At 50.7% G+C, this 27,691-nt stretch overlaps 9 protein-coding genes across 9 annotated transcripts; 5 read left to right on the top strand and 4 right to left on the bottom strand.

Annotated features, from left to right (window-relative positions):
• Positions 1-574: 574 nt before the first annotated feature.
• N7511_007392 (cupin domain-containing protein) lies at positions 575-1,072 on the bottom strand (the record flags this gene model as incomplete). Its single annotated transcript, XM_057129769.1, has 1 exon — positions 575-1,072. The coding sequence occupies one exon, from the start codon at positions 1,070-1,072 to the stop codon at positions 575-577; it is 498 nt and encodes a 165-aa protein (XP_056982837.1).
• Positions 1,073-1,502: 430 nt separating this feature from the next.
• On the top strand, positions 1,503-2,568 carry N7511_007391 (aldo/keto reductase family protein; the record flags this gene model as incomplete). The annotated part of the gene is made up of 2 exons (XM_057129768.1): positions 1,503-1,563; positions 1,619-2,568. 2 exons carry the CDS (start codon positions 1,503-1,505, stop codon positions 2,566-2,568), a joined length of 1,011 nt encoding a protein of 336 aa, XP_056982836.1.
• A 3,465-nt stretch (positions 2,569-6,033) lies between these two features.
• Positions 6,034-9,465, top strand: N7511_007390 (uncharacterized protein; the record flags this gene model as incomplete). The annotated part of the gene is made up of 2 exons (XM_057129767.1): positions 6,034-6,617; positions 6,672-9,465. The coding sequence occupies 2 exons, from the start codon at positions 6,034-6,036 to the stop codon at positions 9,463-9,465; spliced, it is 3,378 nt and encodes a 1,125-aa protein (XP_056982835.1).
• A 1,724-nt stretch (positions 9,466-11,189) lies between these two features.
• Positions 11,190-12,248, top strand: N7511_007389 (phosphatidylinositol-3-phosphate-binding ubiquitin-protein ligase; the record flags this gene model as incomplete). The annotated part of the gene is made up of 2 exons (XM_057129766.1): positions 11,190-11,651; positions 11,700-12,248. 2 exons carry the CDS (start codon positions 11,190-11,192, stop codon positions 12,246-12,248), a joined length of 1,011 nt encoding a protein of 336 aa, XP_056982834.1.
• A 567-nt stretch (positions 12,249-12,815) lies between these two features.
• On the top strand, positions 12,816-15,501 carry N7511_007388 (putative C6 transcription factor (War1); the record flags this gene model as incomplete). Its single annotated transcript, XM_057129765.1, has 3 exons — positions 12,816-14,098; positions 14,147-14,430; positions 14,477-15,501. The coding sequence occupies 3 exons, from the start codon at positions 12,816-12,818 to the stop codon at positions 15,499-15,501; spliced, it is 2,592 nt and encodes an 863-aa protein (XP_056982833.1).
• Positions 15,502-15,737: 236 nt separating this feature from the next.
• Positions 15,738-17,836, bottom strand: N7511_007387 (putative MFS transporter Fmp42; the record flags this gene model as incomplete). The annotated part of the gene is made up of 3 exons (XM_057129764.1): positions 15,738-17,181; positions 17,227-17,389; positions 17,467-17,836. 3 exons carry the CDS (start codon positions 17,834-17,836, stop codon positions 15,738-15,740), a joined length of 1,977 nt encoding a protein of 658 aa, XP_056982832.1.
• A 1,405-nt stretch (positions 17,837-19,241) lies between these two features.
• On the top strand, positions 19,242-21,288 carry N7511_007386 (Zn(II)2Cys6 transcription factor domain-containing protein; the record flags this gene model as incomplete). Its single annotated transcript, XM_057129763.1, has 9 exons — positions 19,242-19,252; positions 19,299-19,327; positions 19,380-19,574; positions 19,624-19,913; positions 19,959-20,226; positions 20,282-20,749; positions 20,823-20,929; positions 20,993-21,092; positions 21,146-21,288. 9 exons carry the CDS (start codon positions 19,242-19,244, stop codon positions 21,286-21,288), a joined length of 1,611 nt encoding a protein of 536 aa, XP_056982831.1.
• A 929-nt stretch (positions 21,289-22,217) lies between these two features.
• Positions 22,218-24,031, bottom strand: N7511_007385 (uncharacterized protein; the record flags this gene model as incomplete). The annotated part of the gene is made up of 2 exons (XM_057129762.1): positions 22,218-22,974; positions 23,031-24,031. The coding sequence occupies 2 exons, from the start codon at positions 24,029-24,031 to the stop codon at positions 22,218-22,220; spliced, it is 1,758 nt and encodes a 585-aa protein (XP_056982830.1).
• Positions 24,032-25,364: 1,333 nt separating this feature from the next.
• Positions 25,365-27,264, bottom strand: N7511_007384 (putative acetamidase; the record flags this gene model as incomplete). Its single annotated transcript, XM_057129761.1, has 4 exons — positions 25,365-26,188; positions 26,241-26,711; positions 26,763-27,169; positions 27,224-27,264. The coding sequence occupies 4 exons, from the start codon at positions 27,262-27,264 to the stop codon at positions 25,365-25,367; spliced, it is 1,743 nt and encodes a 580-aa protein (XP_056982829.1).
• Positions 27,265-27,691: the final 427 nt, after the last annotated feature.

The raw sequence follows: 27,691 nt of genomic DNA, 5'->3' as shown, positions 1-27,691 counted from the left end.
TGAATACACCTAATGCAGTGGTCTCCTAATTGTATGCTTTGTACTATGTAGAATCATAAGCCAAACTCGGACGGACAACTTGCCGACTTCATCTGTAGACTTGAATCTTTTCTGGCCAGGCGGACATATTCCTCTGTGGGATTGGGGCACACTAGCATAGCAAAGTAATCGCGAACACGGCCCTAAGTCCCCTCCAGTGGTAGTACCCGGCGGGCCCCAACAGTCACTAGCCATTGCCGCCGAGGAAAGTGATATGGACAATGTGGGCATATTGTCGCCGTCACCCGAACGCATTTAATAGAAGTGCTATACCCTTGACGGTTGCAAAAGCCAGCTATATAAACATGAGGGATTTGTGATAAGACACTGACAAGGGAGTATGGTAACTCATATATATATGTCATAATTGTGGTATATTCACGCTCAAAGACCAATTTTTGAAGGGGAATACTCTATAACTTTGCGTACCTGGGGGCTAACCCTACATTGCATTGGTCCCCCTCCTTCCTGAACCGACCGGTCAAATATCAGGAAAAATAAAAATAAAAATAAAAACAGAAAGACAGAAGCGACATTAAAGAGGCCAAACAGTCTCCAACTCCTTCCCATTAATAGTAGGAGCCTGTGCCGGGACCATAATGCCATACACACGAGCCCACTCCGTAGAGACATTATTCCAACTATGCATCGTCGCCTGTTGCACCACCACATCCCCCTCATTCAACGTGACTCTAGACCCATCATCAAGACCAAGAACCACACTCCCTTTGACAACGATGACATAGTCGAGAGTAATAGAGCGATGGAAAAGTCCCTCGGACTGAGGCGGGAGATCATAGGCAGTAAAGCCCGAACCAGTTGGTAGACCGCTTGGAGTCAGGAGGGATTTGTCTTGACTCCTGCTCACATCTGCCGGTTGTTCGGTAGTGTACCAGAAGGGAGTCAAGTTGGTACCATCGCCGTAGGGCTGGATGTTGAGGTATGAGTCGTGTCGAACGGTTGCGAGACCTTCGTTGTTATGGCCAGTCACGACGCGACGGGGCTTTGGGAGGGGGATGGGTGAATTGGGCATTGTTGATGTTATGTTAACTTGAAGTTATAACCTTGGAAGCTTGGAAGAAGAGATTGGCAAATTCCCGACCAACAGCGGATGAAGCTTGTTAATAAATTCTTTGCACAGGGACTTTGGACTGGGACATTTGGGTTCTGAATCTCGGGGTTAAGGTTAAACTAAACACTCTCACTGGCTGAAATATCATGAGCCTAATATAAAGTGGCGATCTGGCTGACAAGAAGTGGAACCGCTTGTAACGCTTGTACGTGTTTAACGGAGTTAAGGCCGGAACTACGACCTCTCAAAGAGCTTGCTGTATTGATTTCTTGCGTACAGGAAGGATATAAAAGACCAAGAGTTGAGGTTTCGGGTTCCAAAAATTTGAACATTGCGCTGACTTTCTCAACCGCTTCTTCATTGTCCATTTCTATCGCTCTGGACCTTCATCATGGCTAGCAAATCGTCGGACCTCAAAATTGTATTTGGCGCAATGACCATTGGTCAAGCTGGTCAGTTCGATCCTTCACAGTCTACCAGACCAAACTCTCACTGATCAATGGATAGGATTGCCGGGATGTCGACAAACGACACCGAAAGAAGTTAAGGATGTCCTGGACAAGTTTCAGCAACATGGTCATCGCGAGGTTGATACTTCCCGCATATATGCGCAAGGGACATCCGAGACTTTCCTCGGAAACAGTTCCTGGCAGGAGAGAGGACTAAAGATGCAGACCAAAATTTATCCCTCCGCCGGAAAGATCATGGGGGACACGGAGAATTACACTTTCAGTCCAGAGGATCTGCGACGAGCGTTGACCGCTAGCCTGGAAGCTCTTCAATGCGACCAAGTCGACCTGTGGTATCTTCACGCACCTGATCGAAAGACGCCCCTGGAGGTCACTTTGTGCGAAGTGAATAGACTGCACGGTGAAGGCAAGTTCAAACGTCTCGGACTGAGCAATTTCATGTCCTGGGAAGTTGCGCAAGTATGTGAGATCTGCGATCGCCACGGATGGATCCGTCCCTCTGTCTACCAAGGCATCTATAACCCGGTGCATCGTGCGATCGAAGCCGAGCTTCTTCCATGTTTGAGGAACTACGGCATTGCTTTGTATGCCTTCCAGCCGTTAGCCGGGGGTGTATTGACCGGTCGCTACCAATACGATACAACCTCATTTGAAGCTGGATCACGATATGATCCTAACAACAAGCAGAGTGCGACCATGAATGCTCGTTACTGGGACAAAACTACCTTTGAAGCCCTTAATATCATCCAGAAGGCTGCCGAGAAGCACGATCTCTCTGTTCCTGAATGTGCTTTTCGCTGGCTGGTGCACCATTCCCAGCTCAATAGTTCACATGGCGATGCTCTCATTATCGGAGCAAGCAGCGTTGTTCAACTGGAGAATAACCTAGCAGATATTGAGAAAGATACTCTTCCCGATGACGTTCTACAAGCGCTTGAAGAGGCATGGCAGTATATTCAAAATCCTGTCCGGAAATATTGGCATTGAATGGGTTCATGTACCGTAACTATCTTTTATAGGTCAATAGCCAAAGAAGAAACATTTCATCTTTTAAGAGGAAATCAGAAATGATGCCGAGAACAACGGTCGTTCCCCTCGCTTTGCTCTCCACTGATTTGTGGATTTGATTATCTCGTCACAGCCCCGAAGAATCCATCCCCATTTCTTCAAGAAACCTGGCTGAACTTCCCAGTTCTGAGGATTAGAAGGCTCACCCCAAACGATCAGCCCGTGAGAATCTGCTCCATTGTTATCCCAGAAACCCATAATATCTGTACAAAGCTCTTCATCATCCCACTCATTGCCAGCCCGAAGTAAATTATCTCGCATACGGGGACAAGGAAATAAATCAATCCAAGTATGGTGCACACTACTTCGTTGAAGAGATGTTGGCAACAGACTATTCGGGAGAAGACCGAGGTCTTTGTTTGGCCCTACCACATTGAGTGGCGATGTAGAGTCCTCTTCCATCCATTCCCATGTAATCCCAAGGGAAAGCATGTTGCACACGAAGGCCCGATGAACGTTCATTTTTGTCACGGTGAGGAGGTGGCTGGACATAGGACAGTTCATGGTATAGCTGTTATAAAAGGTGGCCAGTAGCTCTATTAATGCTGTTCGCTTTAGGTTGCATGGCATGTTGAACCAGAGGGTCGTCATGACCGAGGACGACGAACGGTCTGGGCAGGATGAAGGTGGGTGGTCAGAAGGCGATGGTCGATAACAGAATAGGGAACCCGTGGCTGTATCAAGGGAGTCTAGTTCTGAAGATGGCTCATTTGACCCTTGCTGAGGAGCATTGAGAGGCTGCTCCATGAGAGCTAATGACTCGGGTTGATTAGTTTGAGGGAAGGAACGAAGACTACTTGGTCTCGTTGGTCTCGTTGACTGTCCATTTCCAAGCTGCGTTCTTTTTCTTGTTTCACCTTGATGCGAATGAAAATTAGAACTTGAAGAAGAGGATCATGGAAATTCACTGATGGCAAAAATATACATACGATGACTTCGTTGATTTATGCGATTCTGTCTTTTCCGGCGTTCCTTAGCGTCCATCAGCCCTTGCCAATTGTCTGCCGATGATAGATTTGAGTGCGCGAGTAAAGTCTGGTCTGCGCTACCGGTAATATTATGCGGAGGGGGTTCCATTTCGGATTCAGTTCTGAATTCTGATGGTGTGCGCTGTCTGGGGAGGAAAAAGTCAAGTCTTTTGAAACAGCCAAACATTCTGTCAAATACAAGTCCCATTTGACCCATTTCTCAAACCCTTAAATCCGTGTCTTATTGCCGGTCACTGGGAATGAACCAAGCACGGGGCTCCCTATAGCGAACCGACAGTGGGGTACCAAAAGTATATAACCATCATCGTACTATGTCCAAAACAGCGAGAGAGGATATCATATTCTAGCTGTCGCGTGTCGCTCTCGTTCCCACTTCGGTACAATCGTGGACGAAACATTGGACATAGACCGCTCCGGTGCCAGCTTGAAGCCTCGGCCACAACGATCTTGGAATTCTGGCAGGGGTGGACCTTCCAACCATTTATCAGGCATGCACTGTCCTGCCAAAGGGGAATGAATGCCTTTGACTAGTGGTCACCGCATTTCACCCTGATCATGTCCTTCAACAACCGTTGAAGCGGTGTATCGCTAAGACGGCCCGCAACTTGCCTCGTTTCCTATTCCATCTCATGATTTCTGCGGTGATCATTCTCATTGATCCCTTTCAAAAGTATGCTCCACCGATAAGGCAACAATGCTGTCTTTGTATCCGTAGGGTCCATCCATGGGAGACAGCAGATCGTCGAACTAGATCTCGAGTTCGGACATGCTCAGAGGCATGGCGTTTTCGGCGGGCACATGTTGTGTTCGCAGCTGGGCATGGGATAGGGTGTCTTGGATTCAACGGAGATGAGATGCGTCCTAGATAGTTATTGAAAGGCTTGGACTTTTGACCGGAATGAGTTGCTGAGGCCCGCTCAACACAAGATGGACTATCCACACAGGACTGTCGAGCAGTCAACGGTGCTGGGGGATCTATTGAGTACCTGTGAGGTCGGCTCAGTTATTTCATGCTCCTCAATCTGCTCTTGCAAGTCATGATGGAAACTTGGCCATGGGAAGCTTGTCTAATCTGATTGGTAGAAAGAACTGTGATTCGAGGAAGGAACAGGGAGGATCGATTCTTGATGGAAAGAGGAGGAATAAATGAGGAACACAACATTTGAACCCTTAGGAAGAGACGCAAGATTCTGACTTGCCATGCACTTGGGACTGTGTCTCAATGGACAGCAGATCGGGCAACTCAGACATTTTCCGAGAGATCTGCTTAGTTACGCTATGTTCGCTATTTACTCCGTCCACTGTCAAGGTTCATTTCTGTTGGGGATAGCATGACTGCATTGCATCTCTGGAATTCAATTTCTATGCATTTCCATGAGACTCCTACGGATGACTTGAATCATCCAGCCAAGAGGCTATTCCAGTCCATATACGAGCAAGGCCAAGCCACCACGCTTGTCTCACCATCAAACCGAGACTATTACCGCGAACCCGCTCTACCGTGCATAGGGCGCAGGGCATTGGACCCTGAAAATGTGGCTGTAGGCATCGACCCCATCCCCGAAGCCAATCTGCCCAAACGGGTTTGTTGCTCTCCGATGGAAAAGTCTCTGTGGCTTTCACATCCCCGAAACAACGCCAATGCTACGGGAGAACTCCCCGTCCACTGGGTTTCACGGCATCACCGATTTGTCTTATCCGATATTGACGTGACGGATGGCATTTTGTGTGGCCGCTGGATCAAGTGAGACAATCTACGGGGAACTGAGACTGATTCCCACCCACCAGGGACACACCACGGGCACCTCCAAAATGCCCATTAATTCGGCAGATAGCGAGTAACGCAAATCAGAACTGGAATTAGGCAAACAGAAAGTCGTCGAGAGAGTAGAAAAGTACACGTAACGGTGCAGAGTCTAGTGCCGATCAGGCAAGGCCGGTCACTATTTCTGACAGACAATCGTGGACACTGGAATATGAAATATGGAATATGGAAAAGGGATGACCCAGTTGGCAGGGAGCAATCGAGATAGGAGAACATATAATACATAAGTTAGCAGAAACCCGCTACATGAAGCAAAGAGGAAACAAGTCAACTATATTTAGCCCTGGAGGCCCTGGGCATACCGAGTAGTCAGCCATCTCCACCCCGGCCAGACCAAACAAGGCGCAGCATCACTTTTCTCACCTTCTCACCTTCCAACTGATTTTTGTCATTCCTCACGGGTGTCTCATTCTGGAGGCGTACCCCCCATCATTGTACCTGATCCCTTCGTTTCGACATCTCCCCGGGGTGCATGCGGACGACCTCCGACACACCCCCGACCCATTGTCAACACAACGTGGATTCGATCATCTACACAGGGGGTTGACCTCCCCGAGGAGGTCATCCCGGATGCCCGAAGCGGACATGTACTACGCGGAGATTGAACGGGATGGATTCCCAGTCTCCGCTCAACGGACACACGACTGCCCGCGACAGGCATTACACGTTTCGCAAGGTCGGCCCTGGCGCGATACGTCCAAACGCCGACAAGCGTGGAGCTCGTGGTGGATGATGATGCTCGGTCTTATTTTCTTCGCTTCCCACGCCGCCGCAGTCCTGCTGGATTTTGACAACTGTCTGTCGAAAACAATCCTCGAGTCGGACCCTCTTCAGCTCCAATTCGTCCCCACCAACGTCTCCGTCGTATTCAACCTCACCAATTCTCTACACCCACTCAGCGTGACGGTCTACGGAAATGTGTCGGGTACCATGTCGCGAACGGCGGATTATCCCGCGATGGACTCTGCGGACTGGACAAATCCGAACTGGACGGATGGGAAGATCGTGGACTTGAGCACGACGAATTACAAGTACACCACCTTGTTGACGGCGTTCAACGTACTAAGTTTTTCGCCTTTTAATAATGCTTCACGATTTCGCGACTCCCTCACACAAGGTACCCTGCCGATGGGTCCCGTCTTCGACTACAATATGTAAGCTATGATCGATCGACCAGGCCGTAACATTGTTCTAATATTCATTTGCAGGAGCGATCTGTCCACCTTGCACGCATTCTCGGTTCAGCATGATATGCTTTCGACATACCGTTTCGGAACAATTAACCCCTCGTTCAAGCTTCGTTCCGGTGACGCCTCCGCGATTGAGCTGGCCTGCTTGACGGTGAAAGTCACGCCTGACTTTAATGCGCCTTTGAGAAATGCAATCGCCTACGTGCCTCTGGTCATACTGCTGCTGGTGGGAGTCGCCACGATCACTGCTGCCATTTACAGCCCTTGGGGTACGACAGATTTGTTTAGATGGACAAGTAACTACGGCCGCGACGAGGATGTTCTCCGTTTGGTCACACCCGGGTTTGCAGATTGTCTGCAGTACCTTCAATACGTGGTGTTGACAGGTGCGCTTTCGTTGGACTACCCGGGTTTCTACCAGCCTGCGGTCAGCCAAGGCGCGTGGTCGACTCTCATGTTTAACCAAAGTTTCGTCAACCCCGGTGGACGGAATCCGGTTGTCGATGGAGTCTATGCCGTCAACGGAACATACGGCCTGGACCGAATGAACCAGCTGGTCGGAATGCAATCATCCCAGGACATCTGGCCGGGCATGATCATCTGGACTTTGGTCATCTTGGTCTGCGTCACGTTACTGGTTCAGATCGCCTTTGGACTTCGATGGCTTCGCCGTGAATTGGCAAACAACACCGATCAAGATTTGCGCGCCAGAAATTTGCCGTTTACCTTGGGCAACATTATCCGCATGGTCTTCAACTACCTTCTCCTCCCTATTGTTTCCCTTTCCTTCTTCCAGCTGGTCATAGCTGGTCAATCCCCCGCTTACAGTGTTGCTCTGGCGGCTCTGGTGATTGTAGTACTCGTCTGCTTCTCCCTTTGGTTCATCCGAGTCATCGTCTCCACACGTCCTAAATCACACCTTTTCGACGACCTGCCTACTGTACTTTTGTACGGCCCTCTCTACAACACCTATTGCGATGATGCCGCTGCCTTTGCCGCCGTTGCGATTGTTTTGAATATTGCTCGAGGTGTCGCGGTGGGTGCTTTGCAGCCCTCCGGTATTGCACAGGTAGTAATGCTGGCGATTTGCGAAGTCGTTTCTGTACTTACCTTGCTCGCCTTCCGCCCTTTCTCTGGTCCCACTCACATGAACCTCTATCATTGTCTCTTCTCCATAGTGCGCTTCTTGACTGTCATTCTCAGCGTGGTGTTTGTTCCTTCGCTCTCAGTCTCAGAGGCCGCCCGAGGCTGGATTGGATATCTGATCCTAGTGCTCCATGCTATGGTTCTGATTTTCGGATTCTTCCTCAATGCCATGCAGACGTTGATTGAGGTTCTAGCTCGACTTGCTGGTGCTGGTGGAGCCACTCGTGGTGGTCTTGCGAAAGTCTTCGGCATGCGTCAACTTTCCAGACGTACTCCACGTCGGGATCTTGCGCGACAAAGTATGGGCTCAGAGGCCGCTATGCTTGGACACGGTGACGACCGTCTGTCTGCCCAATTCGATGGATCCCGTCCTCGCAGTCTATCCGGCAGTTCTGCTCTCCTTTTGAACCGCGCCACAGGCAGTGATGGCCGAGCCAGTGCTTACTTTGATTATGCCAGCTCCCAAGGAGGCACGCACAGTCGCGCTGCGAGTGGAGGATTCCCAACACCTACATCAACAGCTTACCCTGGACCTGGTTTCCCCAGTTCCCCCAGCAGCGGTACCATGACAGGGCTGAATCCTCGTGATCCTTATTACCGACCGCCTCGTCCTGGACGAAAAGGACCTCAAGGCACTGTGTCATTTGAGAAGGGCAAGGCCCCGAGCAAGAGTCCCTCGAAACGTTTCTTGTCAAGATCACTCCGCCGAGCAGCCCATACTGACGATGAAATCGGAGATGCCCCGATGTCCGGCCGTGCAACACCCGTGCCGGCATATCTACCGACAGGGAAGGATGATTTGGAATTGGACGACCAACGGCAATCACGAAAAGACTATGCCGTCCGTGAGGTCGATTTCTACTACGGAGTCCGGGGTCCCCCACTCTCACATACCGGCACGCGAAAGTTGAAAACCGGCCCAGCTGACCCCACAGGACCGGTCTCATCTGCGACAGGCTGGTTCCGAGGCTTATTCCAAGGAAAGACCAAGGATAGCGCCAAGGGATTCGAGGTGGTTCGAAGTGCTCGAGCACCCCCGCCTGGCATGTTCCCGCCTGGTGGTGACTATAACGAGCATTATCAAGACGATCCGGAGGCTCCCAGTGCTGGTCACTCCCGCAATGTGTCTACAGGCGATGTTCCCTATGAAGATCTGGATGGCGAACATGAATCTAAGCGACTAAGTGGAACACTCCCGCCGGTTCTACCCCAGCTCAACACATCCGTTGGTGGTGGCATTGAATTACCCAGTCGACAGGGATCTCGCCATACCCAAGCACCGGCTGAGGAAGGAGATGGACCCTCAACATCACTCCCGGTCGTCACCGAGACCATCTCCGAAGAACAGCAGCCTGGCCCAGACAGACGATCCGTCCACTCTGGAAACCACCTTCAGCTCTCCCCTACCGCCCGGTTACCCTTCAGTGATAGTAGCTCACCTTCTCGGGAACGGGGTCTATCAATGACCTCCACTTCCAGGTCAAGGTCAATAGCGTCTAGTCATGGCACGGGTCAGGGTAGTCGACGAGGTGAACGGCCTTCTAGTATGGGTTATGTAGCGCAACATCGCGCACATGACAACATCCATGAAGCCAGCCCGGATGAGCCATCCTTTGCTGGTAGTTCGGCGGAACTTGTGGATGAAGCTGCGAACCACGAAAACTAGAAGCAATGCAAAACAATGCGTTTAATCTCTTATCTTCCTTTTGCTCTCTTTCTCCCCCTAATCACCCCACCCTCCCTTCAAGTTGTTTCTATCCCCAATCCACCTCCATATCACTGTCATACCACAAAATTGGCGCCTTAATGACACGCCTACGAATTTCCTTTCATTCTTGTGTCTATCTATTGCCTGCTTTTCTAAAATTTGCTGCGGCGGCGTTCTGATTGTGATCCCGAGGTACACCTAATGGGGACTGGCTCTGACTGTCGAATTCATGCTGCCTTGTTCCCTGTAGGCTTTACTTGTCATTGTTTCTATTTCTCCTTCTTGTATGAATCCTTCAGAATATAGTTTGAGTATTGCGATAATAATAAGTGAGGATTTTGTCTTTTTGCATATTGTTCAGCTTGCTTGACTCCGTACTTGTTAAGTAATCCAAGATTTTCTGACCTATACCTCAGACTTGATGCACATTATTGTCTCACAATACCTTACTTACCGCTCAATTTTACATTGAATCTGATTTCAATCTGAGACTAGGCTGCACAAGGGCCTGTGTGGCATTGTACCTATGCCGATGTCATGCAAGGGGAGGCGGCTATATGCGAAAGAACTGCCAGAGATAAGGTGCCTGTCATCCCTACTTCACTAATAAGAAGCTGTGGTTTTAGGCTAACCAGCTCACAATAGCGTGTAAACCACCATAGGATAGACCGGTATAGCGGAGTATGAGGCTCCCAAACGCAATCCGGGCAGATCGGGCCGGGGTTTGCCAGTCGCCACCTTCCTCACCGCCTAAGATAACAGTGCCAAACATCACGCTACAACACGGACTCCTCTTCTCCTTCTTTCAATTTTCTTCATGCAGGACACTCTGCTTGATTCACTTGACAAACCTATTTGCAGCTGCCGGCAGCAATAATACGATTTTGGTGTCTGAGAACATAGTCACGAGACCTCATCCTTGCCCAACGACATCTTGGCCCCATGATAAGCATCATCCTCTCACTATTGGATGCAATCTTCGGCAAAAGGCGTCAACGTCATTGAGGTTGAGCCTGAGATTGCATAGGGATTGTCCTTCCTAAATATCAATCTTCTTGGTCGAAACCTGTCGAAAAACCTAGTATCGGCCATCGTCCATCCTTATCGCCACCTGGTCCATGAAGACCCGTCGCCCTGACGGCCGAGATTGATCTCGTTGCCTGCGTTGGATAATACTTGGTGGGACAACTTTCATCTTTGAGAACTTAAGAGGATATAATATGCCCGAGTCGAGCACTGCATCATCCAGCCCCACTGGGTCAGGTACGCCGCCGAGGGTACCGGCTGGCAGAATGGGCGAAAGACCAGAGGAGCATGGGCCTGCCAGCTATAGTGGATTCGAAGGGAGCTCTAGGCAACGAACGTTCTCGACCAACACTGGATCAGACCGGAAAAGGCGGCTGACAAGTACTGGTGAGGACACCAGGCCGTGGTCACACGGAGGGTTGGCTGGACCAGCCCGAGATAACGGGGGAAGCTCCCGCACTGCTTTGCCGCATCGATCTGTCTCGATGGTGATACCTTCGTCTCGAACACGGAGTTCGATTTCTGCCTCGGCTGGCTCTTCATATGCCACAGCTATTGATCTTTCCTCTTCCCCCCCTGAAACGCCTCGTTCCTTTGCTTCACAGCAACCACCCAGGCGTTATCGACGCGAACCACAAAATTGGCCAAGGCAAGCCATGTCTAGTTCGGACCAGAACCAGGCTTTCATCGACTTGTCACTCCCAACCTGGCAGGCTGATTCGGATGTAACCGAGTGTCCGATCTGCGGGACCGTGTTCAGCTTTTGGTACAGAAAGCATCATTGTCGAAAATGTGGAAGAGTTGTATGCGCTTCTTGCTCCCCTCATCGGATCACTATCCCTAGGCAATTCATTGTCCGTCCTCCTGATTCCGACCCTCTTGAATCTTCGCCAGTTCCGTCCCAACCTCCAGTAGTTGATCTTACCGATGATGAGCCTGCCACACCATCATCGACCATCAACCCCGCGCTTGGGGGAGGCGAGGAAGTACGCCTCTGCAATCCCTGTGTGCCAGATCCTAATCCAAATCCTCTGGGCTTCGGCAATGTCCGAGGATCAGGCCATCGTTCCACCCACTCTCTTTCCTCTACTATGCCTGCCGCATTTCAAAATCTATCGGTCAGTTCTAGTCTTGCTCTGTATTGATCAGTTACTAACCCGATGCAGCGTGATCATCAAATTCACGACCCTCGCCAGGAACGTCGCACTGTGGGCTCCAGTGATCGACCACAGTATCTGGAACAATTGACCCAAAGCCGACAGCCCTTCATCCCCGGAACCCGACAGTACCGCTCATTTTCCAACCGTGATGCCGCTCTGCCTCGTCGTCCAGCCTTTGACGAGGCCGATTTCTGCCCGGTATGTCGACGCCAATTCCCTTCTCTCAGCCCGGAGCACCCCATGGAGGCCCGTCAGGCCCATACCCGGGACTGCATCGAAGGTTACCTGCGACCAGCTGCAGCAAACCGAGATTCGCCCGAGCAGGGTCCTCCTTTGCCCCCTCCGCCTCCCGAAGCCCGCATGCTGAAATTTGTGGCTACGGAGAAGGACTGTCTTGGTGGAGATGGTCAACCGGCCGAGTGCACGATCTGTATGGAGGATTATGAGGTTGGGCAGACCCTGGCCCGCCTCGAGTGCCTATGCAAGTTCCACAGTCACTGCATCGTGGACTGGTTCGATAGGAAGGAAGAATGTCCTGTGCACAAATTATCCTAGATACGCTTGGATCGGGATTCTTAGTAATATTTGAGATATTTCCTCGTCCGATTAGTTTCCTGCTTTCGTGCTTCTTCTGTGTGCGTTGTGGCGCTTGGGACATGTGTTTCTGATATCCCTTTGAGCGTTGATCTGAATTGAACCAAAATCGAAATCAAGTGTAAAGTAAGCCGTCGCGTAATTCAGTCTGTGTAGTTCTTTGTCTGGTTGATACCAGTCACGTGTCCCTCCGGTGAAATCATCGGACGACCTCGACAGAACCTCCTTCACTTTAGTTGAATCGAGTGACAGTCAGCCCTGGGGGTACCAAGGCGGTTTGAGAGGAAGGTACGTGCCATTTATTTGTTTAGTCTGACCCCGGACCCCCCACAATTCTTTGGGACCGTTGATCCTCGATATCGGTGTTCGGTGCTTGCGACTACCGTCCTCCGCGTGGATCGAGTGCACCCTGCAAGCGTGGTATACAACCACTAAATGGCAGCGAAAAACACCAGAAACCCCGCAGGCTAACACAAAAAATGGATATAGAGACGCAATTGAACCAGCCAAATCCCACATCCATCCCAAATGGATATCGACCCGCAATTACAGCGCGCCCGCGACGGAGCCCCCCAACGAGGCTACATATCAACAGCCGTAGCCCCGGACTACCCAGAGCCACCGTCGCACATACACGCCATTCCAAACCAAAACCCACACCAGGACCCATCAGGCCCAGCATCCTTCAGCCACAGCCACAGCTTAGGCGCCGAACACACACCAGCCACCCAATCGCCGGACCCAAACGACGGGCTGGGCGATGCGAAACGCGCTCGCGCCTGCGAACCTTGTCGCCAGCTCAAGGTCCGCTGTGACCCAGACCCAGACCACCCAGATGGATCATGTAAGCGGTGCGCGAAAGCGCGGCGGACATGTATCGTCACTGCGCCGACGCGCAAGCGCCAGAAGAAAACAGACAGTCGGGTTGCGGAGTTAGAGAGGAAGATCGATGCTTTGACCGCGACGTTGCAGACGTCGCATGCGACTGGGTCGTTGTTTGCCGGGTCTGGGGCTGGGGCGACGACGCAGCGCTCGCCGTCTTTGGATGATCACCCTGCTACCAGTCGACGGTGGCTTTCTGGGTCTGGGGAGTCGACGACCTTGGCGGGAAAGAAGAGGGGCCATAGTGGTGAGACGAAGGAACCCGCTGGAGGTGGGCTTCTTGGGCCGCGGTACTCCAGACCTGGGAGTCCATCTGCTGAGCAGATTCCCAGTCAGCCGACTGCGAAGCAGTGGCGGCGACCTGTTGATGCGGCGAAGCAGGAGACTGTGGGGGAGTTTGTGGACATGATTGATCGCGGGGTGATTGATTTGAAGACTGCTACTTCTGCCTTTGAGAGGTATGTCCATCAGATGGCACCGGAGTTTCCTTTCGTGATGTTTACTCCGGGGACGGGTATGGCTGAAGTGAGACGGACGAAGCCGTTTCTGTTTCTTGCTATTATGGCTATTGCTGTTGGGACTTTTAATCCTGAGGCGCAAATGACGCTCCTCAACGAACACTACCGTTCGATTGCTGAGGAGGTTGTTGTCAAGGGACACAAGACTTTGGAATTGCTTCAAGCCATCTTGGTTGGCACTATTTGGTACATTCCACCGGACAATTTTGATGAGATCAAATTTTATACGACGACGCAGATGGCTGTGGCGATGGCAATGGAACTTGGTATGAACCGTCGGTTGTCGGTGAATAAGAAGGGGTTCAACATGATTCGTGATTTGATCATCAAAAAGCCTTCGGGTCCAGCATTCGATCCTGAAGGGCCAGAGGCGAGGAGGACGTGGGTAGGGTGCTATTATCTATCTGTCCAGTGAGTATCTTTAGAATCAATGTGTCGGTGTAATGCTGACTCCTACAGAATGGCCGCAGCTTTGAGGCGAGTGCATCTCGTCACTTGGCAGCCATATATGGATGAATGTCTTGAGATTTTAGATAATCATCCAGATGCTCTACCTTCAGATCGGACTTTGAAGTGGTGGGCAAGACTGGGAAATATCATGGAAGATGCTGGTGTACACTTTTCCTCAGATGATGTTGGCTCTATTGTCACATTTGCAGATAGCAGGGCCTGGCATGAGATCAAGGCCTTTGAGAACCGCTTATCACGCTGGAGAGCTGAGATCCCACGCGAGGTCTATACTGGTGAGTATAATTTCGACAGTGCCGGATTCTGCTAACATTATTCCAGGTCCAATGGCTCATACTGAGAGTGTTTTGAGTATCTTCATACACGAGTCGGTCATGAGTTTAGACTATAACACCGTAAACAATTCTCCGCAGGACTTGCCAAGCACATCTGTCGCTGCAGTCATCGATGCTCTGACCTCCACCATTCGCTCTATCCACCAGAGTCTCGACATCATCACCTCGATTGATATCGATCGGCTCGTTTCTCTGCCTACATCATCGATAGCTCGGACATCATACCCAGTGGTCGGCTTGATCAAGATATTTTCTCTCTACATGTCGCCAGACAGCCGCTTGGGCCAGATTCTCGATGTGCAGAGTCTCAAAGTGGACTACTACCTCGACAAAGTGATAGCACAATATCGTGCCGGCGCAGCGCGTGACGGCGGCCGCGTCCTAGCGAAATTTGGAAACATCCTAGTCCTCCTCCGCAATTGGTTCGTCAAAAAACGAGACCAAGGAGACCACGGCCGAGAATTGAAAGAACTTTTCTCGGCGGCACATCAACCCTCACAGCCACGACAGCAGATGGCGCCAGGCATGACACCCCTCCATTTCCTAAGCGAAGTAGCGATGGGCGACCCAGCCAACAGACCCTCAACTGAAAACTCCCAACGTCAAGTATACCCAACCGACCAAAGCCCAGAAAGAATGCAAACCCCCTCTTCCAACAGCTACCCCGACCCTTCTCTTCAGGCAAAGAGAACAACACCGCCATCAACCTGGCCATCCTACCAACCCCAAGTCACACTCTCGGCTACAGATCCAAGTCTCATGTCAAGACCCTACTATCAGCCCTATTCTCAAGCAGAACAACCGCAATCATACCCCGATATCCAGACAACCGTGACGCAGGGATATCCCGATATGTCAGTGGCCGGAATGCAACTGGCACCGCCGATGGGAATGGCAGAGGTTGGCGTTGATGCTGGATTTGGAGATCCGTTCTTCACATTGAATAACATGATGGATGAGGGGCTGTTCACGTTCCCGTTGTCCTTTGATGGGAATTTTGGATTTTTCTAATTTTAATCTTTTGGGAGGTTTTTATCTGCTGTTTACTTTATACCCATGCAAGTCCAGAGCTTCGTTTGGTTATTCGGATTGGATTTCATTCATGCATATAGGATATTGAATCTGTACTCACTGCTTTCCTCATAACGTAACTTAAAAATCATATCTCATTGTGAATTGGTCATAGTCGAACTCGAAAACATATACTGGCGGAACATATAAACAAGGATATCAAGGTCAATTCAAGCTTAAACACCATAATTCCTTCCTTCAGTCTCACGCAGCAAAGGGGCTCTCTCCCCGTGTCCACTCTGCGCAGCATCAACCCTCTCCCTCTCCAAGACATTCGTCATGACCCAAACAAAGCCAACAAGCCCCCCACCAACAAGGGCAACAAGAAGCGTAAGCACAACATTAACCGGGATAGGATCTCCCCCGAAAACAATAAGCGTAAGCCCATCCAAACCGGCCTGCGCGAAATTGCCCACACCAGCCAAACAGATCACAAGACCGTATACCTTACCGAAAGTCTGAAAGCCAAAGACCTTGGCCGCGTAGTCCGAGACAGCAGTATAATAGAACGGTCTGTACAGCACGAAGAGAATGATATTCCCATAAGCAGCTGGCAAACTATCTGGAATACAGCCTAAGATTCCAATAGCAGTGGCCGTGGAAACTAGGATGAAGAGGACTGTTCGGGTTTGGAAGGTATCGAGGAAAGTTCCGATAAACGGCACGGAGAGGAGACCGCCGATTGGAAGGGCGATGTCGAAGAAGGTGTTGATTGATTTGGCAGTGTGGGGCGTGAGGAGGAAGCTGTATTGGCTGCGGAGGGTTGCGACGAAGTAGTTGATTCTCAGCATCATTAGGACGGTGAATGCTGTGATCAGGGCGAACCATGGCGTGCGGAGTTGGTTTAGGGCACTGCGGCCGTGGAGGACGCCCCAGACGCCGCCTTGGGAAGGCTGGTGTTGGGGGTTGGGTTGGAGTGGGGGAGATGGTTTCGAGGGTTGGGAGCGGTGGGGGTCGATGTGGAAGACTGTGTCGTCGATTGTTGTGGCTGAGACGATGGATGCAGTGCCGTCGTCTAGGAGGCTTTGGATTTGGTTGACGATTGTTTGGCGGCGGAGGCGTCTATCTTTGCGGAGACGTTCGCGTTCGTCTTGGTCGGTAATGTTATCGTCTATGTGGTCGTTTGTTTCGTCTACGACTTGTTCTTCGGCATGTTGGACTAGCTGGCCTGCTGTCTTGTAGGAGTTTGCTGGCATGATGAAGATTTGCGCTATGATGATGAACACCGGGACGATGAGGTAGACGGCGAAGAAATTGGTGATTGATACGAGGCCGTCGGTGTGTTCGTTTAGAAGGCGGAAGATCAGGAATAGGGCACTCGAGGCATCGAATGCGCCTGTCAGCATGGACAGAATGAGACCTGATCGTGCTGGGAACGTATTTGATAGATGGAATGATGTGATGAACACGAATGGTCCACCCAAGGCAAGGAATAGATATCCAGGGATGTATCCATCGAATGGCAATTTGTGTGCTGTTCCAAAGAGCAGTGCTCCAACGGCAAGACAAACACTGCCGATAATTCCACTCACGCGTGGACCATATGCGTCTAGGATGGTTCCTACAGGCAGGGCCGAGACATTGGTCACAACCGCCGCGATGGTGAACATCAGGTTCAACCTGTCCAAGTTAGAAGAGGAGGCCGCCTGGAAGAGCACTACTTACCTGATTTCCTGTCTATCGCATACATCCACCCCTTCTTCAAGCTCCGCCTCTGTACAAAGGTTGCGGTATACATTCTCGCGAATGAGAACCGGCTTGATAGCTGCAAATCCGAACACAACACCGGCTGCCAAGAAACAGTATACAACCGCGGTACAGACCTGAGCTATTCTCAGCACCAATTAGCATCAGGTTCTCAGTTCACGGGATAGAGTATACCCCACGGGGCAAATCACAACATACCAATTCTCCTCGCTGCGCTCACTTCATAAGCACCCGTGGTATCCGCCCATGGTTCCTTATGCGCTTGCACCTCTACGTGTACGGGCTCATGTGGCTCTGGTACTTCGGGGGCAGACACCGGCGCGGGCGAAGCACGTCCCTCGCGCGTAGTTGTCGGCGACAAACCCAAGAAGGTGGATCGATCGTCGTGATCTTCTGGTCTCTCGTTCCAGCCCGGACCCGCATACGGATTGAAGTTCAGTCTGCTATAGGTGGAGGGGAAGGAGGACGACACAGACCCCTCGGGCAGATCCTGGTAGTCTTCATCGTCGGAGGGATAGGCGGGGTTGCGCTCCCATCCTTCAAGGAAGGAGATACGGGGGAGGGACATGGTACATGGGGGGTAAAGGGGGAAGGGAAAATGAGGGGATTCAGAAACGAAATATATTCAACACTAATTGCTGCTAGTTTTTAGCTGCTTTAGCTGCGTTAGCTGCTTGGAAGCTGTGTTGATAACACTCGATAGAATGACAAATGTATGTTATCTCGTGACTATCTCGTGACTATCATCCCTGTCTGGCAGCCTGGATTCTGAGGCAGCAGTCACCTGACACTTTGGACCATCGTCAACTTTCCAAACGGTCAACGGTCAACTGTCGACGGTCCAGTGTGCCATATTTGTATATTCATCATTCTCCGGGATTCACTCTCGGAGCTGTCTCAATCAGGCAGCTCGATAATGCTCTTACCCACATATTACTCTCCTGGCCCTCTATTTTAGGTTTGCTGCAGCATCAAATACAATCGAATCATATCTTCGGCTTCAAATGCCTCGGAGACAACCCTCCCCCAAGATCGACAGGGTTTGACGGGTCCGGAGTATACTATCCACGGCTCAAGTGAAATTAACTGCTCACAGTGCCGGTCTTCCCTGCCTTCCAAGACCCACCAGGGGAACTTGCGGGATTTGTCGAGTCGATCCCGGCGTGTCCGGTCCAATCCTGACAAATTTCTTCTGCTTCCCATGTGGTCCATGTGGTCCTGGTAACGCACGAGCAGCAAATTTCTCGGCGCCGGGTCTCAACCAGAGAATCGGTGAAGATTTCAGGCAAATGAAAAGGAGAGAAATCTAGACATGGGAGGCTAATATCAACCCGCTGAAGCTTGTTGCGCCCGTTTAGGTTCTGGCCCTGAGCTCGGATTGTATACCAATCCTGCGGGATGCATCCCGTCTCGGTGCCATTGGCTGTTGAGGCTGCCTCTTGTCTCTCCTGACCCCATCTGTCATTTCAGTCCCTTCAACAGAAAAAAGTGGTCTCGACCATGAGACTTCTGCAGCGTACTCACTTGGCCAAGGCGACTCGCTAATTCTTACTCTTCTCATGCCGACTTCCCGACACAAGCCGACTCACCACATCCGAGATCCTTCTCATTCGGGCAAGGATCGTTTCACGATCGGAGAGGCACAAAGTTTGTGCTGTGGGGGACTTGGTCCAACCAGATTCAGCAGGCGTTTGCCCAGACATTGGTGTGGGGGGAGTGTTGCACTGAACGTTTTCCTGTTCGGGGTATCATCTAGAGATTCCTTTCCAGCTCAACCAATTCGAGTTTCAGTATATTTTCAATCTGGGCTCCGCTCCTTGAGCTAATCTCCAACAAAACGTAGCTGGCTGGACAATACCCCAACATACATACGCAAATGATCTACCAACCCCCCACCTCTCGGTCATATTTATCTAGATGCCCTCGGGCCTCTCTATTGATTCTGGAAGCCTTCCCCGTTGGACTCTGGCGTAATGAGGGGATGGTTAGTATTCTCGTCGATGAGCTGATGGATCGCTAACGTTTTCCAGCCTCACATGTCGTCTGCGCCATCTGAAATGTAGGTCAATCTTTTCCTTCTTCTTTTCTCGTTCATCATCTAACTTGAAAAGGTGATAAATCCGGTTTGAAATGTCTCCGCTGCCAACGATCTGGCCGCGAATGTGTGCCGGCTCCCGGCAAGTCGGAAGAAGTGTCATTTCGACATGGTCAAAATCCTTCGTTAAGAGGAAAAGGACCCCCAAGATATGGCGAGAGTGACCTTGCCTTTCCGGAGGATCAGATATGGGTTGAGACTTGCTCGGAGTGTATGTCTTTCTCTTCTTCATACTGGTATACGTTATACTGACCTTCCAGTCGACTTCAAGGATGAAACAGATCAGACCGCGGCTGAATACTATGTTATACCTGTAGCAAGGCAACTATCAGCATCACGATCACCATCTGAAGCTCGTTCAACGCCTTCATCAGCGATGGATTCATCTATGGCAACCCCAAACCTGGTTATTCCTTACTCACGACTTGGCTCGCGGTCCAACTCCGCAACCTCGCATTCATCGACTCCGACACCTGTCAACCGCCCCAAACTGACTGATATCAACGAGGCGTATCTTTTGCGCCATTTCCAAAAGCACCTCGCACCATGGGTAAGTTCCCCCCAGATGGAGTCTCACGTTGTACTAACATCGCAGCTTGACGCATGCGACCCTCGTCGACACTTTTCAACCGATGTAGTCGAACGAGCGACCACATCTCCTCTACTTCTATATGCATGTCTTGCAGTATCAGCCTGCCACCTATCCCGAACAACAAGCAATTTCCCAACGGACCTCGAAGACATGTATCATGAACGCTGCATCTCCATCATGCTCCCAGTCCTCGACAAACAGGAATTCGAGATTGGCATCGACATTCTCATTTCATCAACAGTAATGCTCCGATTCTTCGAACAAGTCTCCTGTACGTCAGCCGATATGCAACCCCAGATCAACTAATGAACTGACCCCCAACAAAGCCTGCAACCCATCAAACGACTATCAACGCCACCTCCTAGCCGGCTCCGTCTACATAAGCTCACACGTCGACTGCGCCATATCTGGCGGCCTAGCGACAGCCTCCTTCTGGCTCTTCGTGATCCAAGACATCCAATTTGCACTTACGTACCAAAAATGCCTCCGGCTAACCTTCGCCCCGTTCGACGATGTTCTCCGCCGATGGTGGGTCACCAAGCCCGTCCTGAGCGACGGCGATTGGACCAACCGCGCGATCTGGTTGTTGGCCGAGACGGTGGATTTCTGCTGGAATGTCTCGGGCCGAAACTACGGGGGCCGACTTGGCTCCGTGGGGGAACAGGCGCTTCGGCAGAGAATTCTCGAGTGGGAACTTAGCAGGCCGGAGTCTTTCGCGCCTTTGCATGTTACGCCGCCGGATCGTGCTAGGGGGAAGCCGTTTCCTGTGGCGTGGTTTACCAGTTCTTGGCATGGTATGCTCTCCTCTTCGTGTTGGATGTGGATTTGTGAGGTTGCGAGTTTGTGCTGATGGCTCTCCTATTACAGCAACTGCTATACAGCATGTCTGCCTTGCCAAGGCATTAATGTTCATTCGTGAACTGGAGACCTGGAGTCCCAAAATGAGACATCTGGAACAACCCGTCAAATTAAAGGTATGTCTTAACTTTCTTCAACATTTTCTACCGCATAGCGAGAACACCACTAACAAACATCAGCATGACCTCATAGAAAACCTCTACTTCATTTTCGGAATCGCCCTTTCCGCCGACGATGATCCTCCCCTACGAATCACAGCCTCCCACGTCCTGCGTGGCTGTAAGTAATCCCTCACCCACCTCCAATATCCATAAGTCCATGACTAACAAAAGTCCACGACATAGGCGGTTCATGGATCGACGACCCCCTCGCCCAAAATCTAATCTTCGACCTTCTCCAACGCATAGAGAGGGAAAATGGCTGGCCGTTAGCCCACGTACGAGAAAAGGCCGTTGAATTCTGGCGCCCGATATAAAAAAAAGCACAGTCAACGCACTGTGCTTTATATCAGTCGACATCTAGATCTGGCCATGGACACGTAACGTCCATGGGACTGTAGAATACCAATGTATAAGTTATCTCAGCTTACGCGACCTTCGTCGAGTCTACTCTATTGTATATATATATCCCATCCACTTGATTTTATGAGCATAAGCTATGTCTCAGCCCTACGCCTCGGCTGCATTTCCGCCGAAATACCCCCGAGAATAAAATGAAATGTCTTAACCCGGTGCGGGTCGTCGCGATCCTGCAGTAGGAATGACGATCGTGTCTCGGCTTATGTCTTACCCCGTGGGGACTGGCGTTTGTTTCTGGATTTAGTCTGGATTCTGAGAGGAGGGCGCTTAGCTCGGGTATCGAGGTACTTAATTCTTATTTAACGTTGCATGACATAGGAATAAAGTGTGGTATGAGGATCTTGAATATTATATCTCTAATGTCAACCTCAAGCAAAGTATGTAGAGTGAAAGTTAGTAGATATAAACGATGGAATGCAAAATATCCGGCAAAGCCGCTCGTCAAATGGATTGGGATTTATTATTGATTAATCCGTCGTGTGTCATCCAAGGAGAAGGAGAAAGAAAGTATGAAGAGATGGAGTTGGAGACAGAAAAGAAAAAATGTTAACGTGTCAAGTGTAATTAGCACATTTGTACAAGACTGTTCTGTCACTGTACGGGTATCATGAATATATTCGCATGGTTCAGTAAGGGGGAGTAAGGGTATGTGAAATGTGTGCAGCCGTGTGGCCCTGTTTCATATCTCGATGGAAGGGCAACGGTGGGAGTGCAATTGGATTTATGTCTGTATGCGTGCGTGATTCAATAGGAAGATTCGAAGCAGATACAGCATTGCAAGCGACTGCTCTGATAAGCAGGAATTCCGAGAGATTCCAGCGCAGTATCATACAATCTTATCTGTACGCTGATGTTGATGTTGCTGCTGATACGTACGCTGTCCCTCAAGCAAGAGAGCCTCAGCAGCCAGATCACAAGCAGCATCATACCAAAGCATAGAGCCAAGGACCGACTTAAGACTTCCCCAAGAAGACAAGCCAGTGCGACGAGTGATATCGGCCAAAGCAGAAACAAACCAAGCACGCTCGGGCGCGCCGTGAGCCGCAATACCGGCCAAAGTCAATACCCAAATAAGCGCAAAGCGGGTCAAAGGCGAAGACCACAATGCAGAAGAGGATGCCTCAAGGAGGACAGACTGGATACTGCGAGCTAGGGTATGAAGGGGCGAATTCTGAGCAGGGATGGGGAAGATGACGCCTACGCCAAAGACGAGCGCAGCGAGACGACACGCTTCGTATGTAGACGCATGGTTTGGATGCGAGAAGAAAGACTGCAACTCCGAAGCAGGCTTAAGAGAGATAAGGGTGTGTTGTGTTATATTACGGCGATCGGCAAGGAGGGAGACGTCTGGCGTGGAAGTTGGACTGGCTTTGATAATAGCGATATATGTTTGGACTGCCTGGAAGGCATCTGCCATTTCGTAGGTTGCGCCTATTCCTTGTAGACGGGCGAAGCCATGCTGTGTGTCTGATGGTGTGAAGCCGAGGACTTCATGGACGCTCATACCGATGCGGTTTTCATCTAGAGGCCAGAATTCAGAGCCTGGGTTTACACAGAGAGAACTGCAGGTGAGAATAGCGGAACTGAGAAGGTTAGTGGTAGTCCAAAATTGGTAGCAATAGCGCAGGTCAGGTCATACAAGCAAACTGTCGCGGCCAGACCAGTTGTTGTAAGATTCCGTAGGCCGCCGCGCATCTTGACTAGCTGTATTAAGCCTTGAATATGGATCATGTTGGGTGGTAAACACCCATACACATCAATCCATTGTAATCGAGGAAACGGTGGGATAAAAGCCGTCTTCTCATGTCGATAAACCGACTTCTCCTCGGCTTGATGATGCGCCATACAGATAACGCTCAATATAACAGCGTCACTTACTGCACGAGTGGGGTCCCGCACAGCCTGATTAATCAACTTGATGGATTCCATTTCACACTGCTGCAATAACTGCTGCTGCTTCGGGCCGAATACCGTCCCCGGCACCCAATTGTTCTGCCATTGCACGCGCAGATGACATAGCGATCCGAACATGAAGGCGCTGAACAATGCGGGGTCGGCCATAGACAAGGGAAACCATGATTCACCAGCCGCTTTGATATGATTCGGCCGCGGTGCAAGACCCGGCCAGATGACTGTTGTAATATACCGTTCCGACAAATCGACTACTTCAGGATCGAAGTGCGCGGGCGAGGGATATGTATGAAAAGGATCAAAGACACCGGAGATCTCACGAGCAACAGAAGACCGCTTGCGCCGTCGCACAACCCCAAGCTTCTCTGTGGAAATCACACTCACAGTGCCTTCCCCACTGGAGCTGTCACTGCTATCGCTATTATGTGACGGTGGAAACGGGGATGGAGGCCGTGCGAAGGAAAAAGGGGGGTTGCGATTGCCAGCGTGCCTTGAGAGGGCGTACGAGGACGGACCGACACCAGGGTCATTGGCAGATAAGGGGGAAAAAGAGTCGCGGACTGGACGGCGCACAGCAGCTTCAAAGCGGTCTTTTGTTTGGTCGGAGATCCAGCGGCCGACGTGGGCGCGTACCAGACGCTGAGCGATCAGTTTCTCAGCCTCGGAAGCTGGCCTGGCGTTGACGAAATGGATGCCATCCCTTTTCGGCTGTTTCTTTCTCGAGGCCATGGTGTAGCATCGTGAAGAAGGTGGAGAGTGGGGAGTGTCAGAAGAGCCCGTGGATCTACAGCGGGGCTCCCGTGACCAGATTCACTCCCTTTTTGGTCACTTCGACTATAACGTTATAACGTATACTTTACCTCTTCGGTATGGACTAATTTTATTCTTAGTCTCGTACATTTCTCCGGTCTGGAAGGTTTTCTTTCATGTTAGCCACTAGTGCGCTCACCCCTACTAGTACCCACTAACGCCTCATTTCCGTGCGCTAGGACCTATGACAAGGTTCACATACGGCAGTTAATAGAACTGGAAAGCATCAGGCCATACTATACGCCGCAGGGCACGGGTAGATCGGCAAATTAGAGCCGACCAAAATAAGACGCTAAACTAGTCACTGCGAGCCCACTTCCGGCGCTAGGATTATGAACTTCGGACTCCGAATTCCCAATTTAGCAATCCACTCAGGACAGTAAACCCATTTGCTGGTCTAGGAAGCAATTCCGAAATAGCCTAGTCTGTAGATTGTTCACAGTTGCAGTCGCATCAATATAGCATTAGTCGAAACCTGAAACAGTAATGACCATGCAGACGTGGCAATAAAGTACGGAATCACCATGCAGGTTATAGTCTCAACCCAAGATAGTCAGTCAATACATAGTAATCCCCAACCAATAAGCAAACCATACCAAAGTACAGTACGGATAGACAACCGAGGAGATGCACCAGAAACAATGGCATTCACACTATAATCAGATAAATAAAACGTATAAGCGACGATACCCGGTAAGAAAAGATTAGCACAGGGCCCTCGTTAACCCTGCAAAAGCCGACAGAGAGGCCACAAGAGAAAATCTGGCCCAATCAAAAAAGAACGAATCAACAAACCAACAATCAAATCGAGAAAACACTGCAGCATTGCCAAATGCAGAGCATTTGCATCTGCGCCGGCTTGCAGCTTGTAAGCGAATCACAGGGCGGTGTCGGCAGTGGGGGTGGGGGTGTTGGGCTATAGATCAGCATTGCTTTGATTAGTGTCGTCTCAGGTTCGTATTGCGCGGCACGCGTGCTGCAGTTGGTGAGATAAGAGGGGGAGGAAGAGGGTAACACTGCATGACGAATACGCGAGGTAGAGGATACAGTCTACAATATGGGAGTTTTGTGTGGGCGTAAGTTGAAGTAAATAAAGCATTGTCTAGGAGAGCGGTAAAGTATACAGTCCAGATAACGTCGTATCAATGTACGGAGTACGAACATACTAAATCCATGCATACTGCTGTACGGATGAAATAACAAGAAAGAAACCACTTTCTGCCACTCATTTCCGGTCCATAATATAACCGATTCAATCAATCTCGAGCAGGGTATATCTGCAACCAAGTCCAGTCTGCGGGTCGCGGTATGCGTCCAGGGCTTTCTCCACTACGGCCATGTATCCCAGCACCGACTCCTCCTGCCAGCGCCGACCAACGACTTGGACTGCAGTAGGCAGACCGGCCATCTTGACGGAGTCGTAATGTTTCCACGCACCGCGGGAAATACCGTGATCGGCACCCAGGCGCTTGAGGGCTGTCTTGTAGGGCGTGACGAGAGCGTCGCGGACAGCATCTACGTGACCGACGGGCAGAACACCGGCAGAGTAATCGAGTAGATTCCAAAGGAAAGTGTAACCACATGAGGAGACGGCATCATGCATGGCCTTGTGGGGCAGAGCGGGGGTTGCGTTGACGGGGCAGAGAATGAAGTCGAATTGCTGGGTTTCAGCATCCCACCACTTATGCCAGGTGGCGCGGAAGGCTTCACGCTGGGCTGTGAGAGTCCAGAGCTGAGCAGAGGATTTGGGACCGAAGTTGCGGATTAAGGCTGCTGACACTGCATCGCGGCGGATATATCGAACGTAGAGGTAGTAGAGGTAGCGAAGGGGGCTGGGGAGATGGGCGATGCGGGACAGTTGGATGGCGCCTGGGTCTGAAGGCTCGAAGCTCTTCAATGGAGCGTTAAAGTGGTGGCAGCCGTCCGCGTTTAGAAGCTGCGAGGCGAGGTTCAGACCGGTGAAGGGGTCTGCCGTCGGTGGGGTGCTAATCTCTGATACAGTGTGGCCTGCTTCAGTGAGGGCTGCGACGGTTGTAGAGATAGCACGTTTAATGGCTGGTGTTGGGGGAACAACGCCTGCAAAGGTTAGATTAGATTACAACTTGAGCATAGCGTGGATGCGACATACCATCAGAGCTCATCAAACCAATACGGAGAGGCTTGTTCTTAGCTTCAGATTCGAGCTCGTTGCGCCAGGCAATGGGGTGCACTGTATTATCATACTTCCAAGGCTGCATCCCAACGATAGAACGAGTGAAATAAGTGAGATCATCCAGAGTGCGAGCCATAGGGCTAAAGACACTAGGGATGCCTTCCTGGCCGGGCATACTAGTGCTCACGCCGCCCTTGGGCCAACGTCCGGTACTGCAGCGCAACGAATAAATTCCACTCCAGGCAGCCGGAACACGAACAGAACCAGCGACATCAGATCCAATACCGATACGGCCACCGTGAGCCAACAGAGCTGCCTCTCCCCCGGTCGAGCCACCGGGCGAGTAGCCAGGTGAATGCGGGTTCCGGCATACACCCCAGAGTCCGTTGGTCGACTCAAACGAGAGGAGAGTAATTGGCAGGGCAGTCTTAGCATATGGAACAGCCCCTGAGAAGCTTAGCATTTATTCAGCTCACACGTTCGTTCTGAACTACTTACCAGCATCTTTCAACAACTTGACCATAGCGCCATCCTCCAGAATGGGCTTACCAGCCATAGCGGCGTACCCAACCGAAGCATCAAAGCCCTTGACGTGAATAGAATCCTTAAGAGAAACAGGGATTCCAGCAAGAGGACCCTTCAGGTTAATATCAGTCTCCAGCCACGACTCGGCCTCCGGGAGCAACAGCTCAGTAATGCAATTCGACTCCTTCTGAGCCTTCACGGCGACTTTGCCGTAAGTGCGCAAGACCTCCAGAGCGGAGACAGCTGAGTCCTGCACATCATGAACGAGCTCTTCGATAGGTTGGTTGATGATCTTCTTGTCTGCAGCACCAATCCGAAGATGGTAGTAGGGCGGAAGACCGGTTGTAAAGCGAAGTTCGCGCTCTTTTTGTTTCTGGGCTCTGTAGGAAGTTAATTAATGGCCTCTGCCATTCCTTTAGCATAGTTTAACTAACCGTAGACGCCTGTAGGTGAAGTAATCGAATGGAGGTAACATGGTGTTGTGTTGCGGTGTGAAGGGAAAGAGAAGTTGGGGTTATTTATGCGGGGGAAGTGGAGAATGCGATAAGGCCGAGGTTAGCCGGTTTTTGCCTTGGGGTGAGTCTGGGCTCAATAGTAGACAGTTAGATATAAGGGCAAAGATCCAACCCAATCAATACGAACTAAATGAAGTTGAAGAAGAAGAGAGAAAGAGAGAAAGAGAACATAAAGAGGTGAAGTCGCGGTGATAACACCGCTTACTAGTCCATTTACGGCAGGTGCATGCGCTCAGAAGATAGGCGATTTGGAGAAGATAGGAAGACGGTTATAGACTGAACATCGTTAATCGAGTCAGTGTACTGTTGATATTGGATAACTTTGTATATATATTGAAACTATCTAAGTATCTTTAATGCAAGCCACTGGAGCAAGTGGCGGGTATA

Source organism: Penicillium nucicola (genome assembly GCF_028828085.1).
Source record: "Penicillium nucicola strain IBT 29836 chromosome Unknown utg000007l, whole genome shotgun sequence".
NCBI lineage: Eukaryota > Fungi > Ascomycota > Eurotiomycetes > Eurotiales > Aspergillaceae > Penicillium > Penicillium nucicola.
This window is presented reverse-complemented; position numbering and strand designations above follow the sequence as displayed.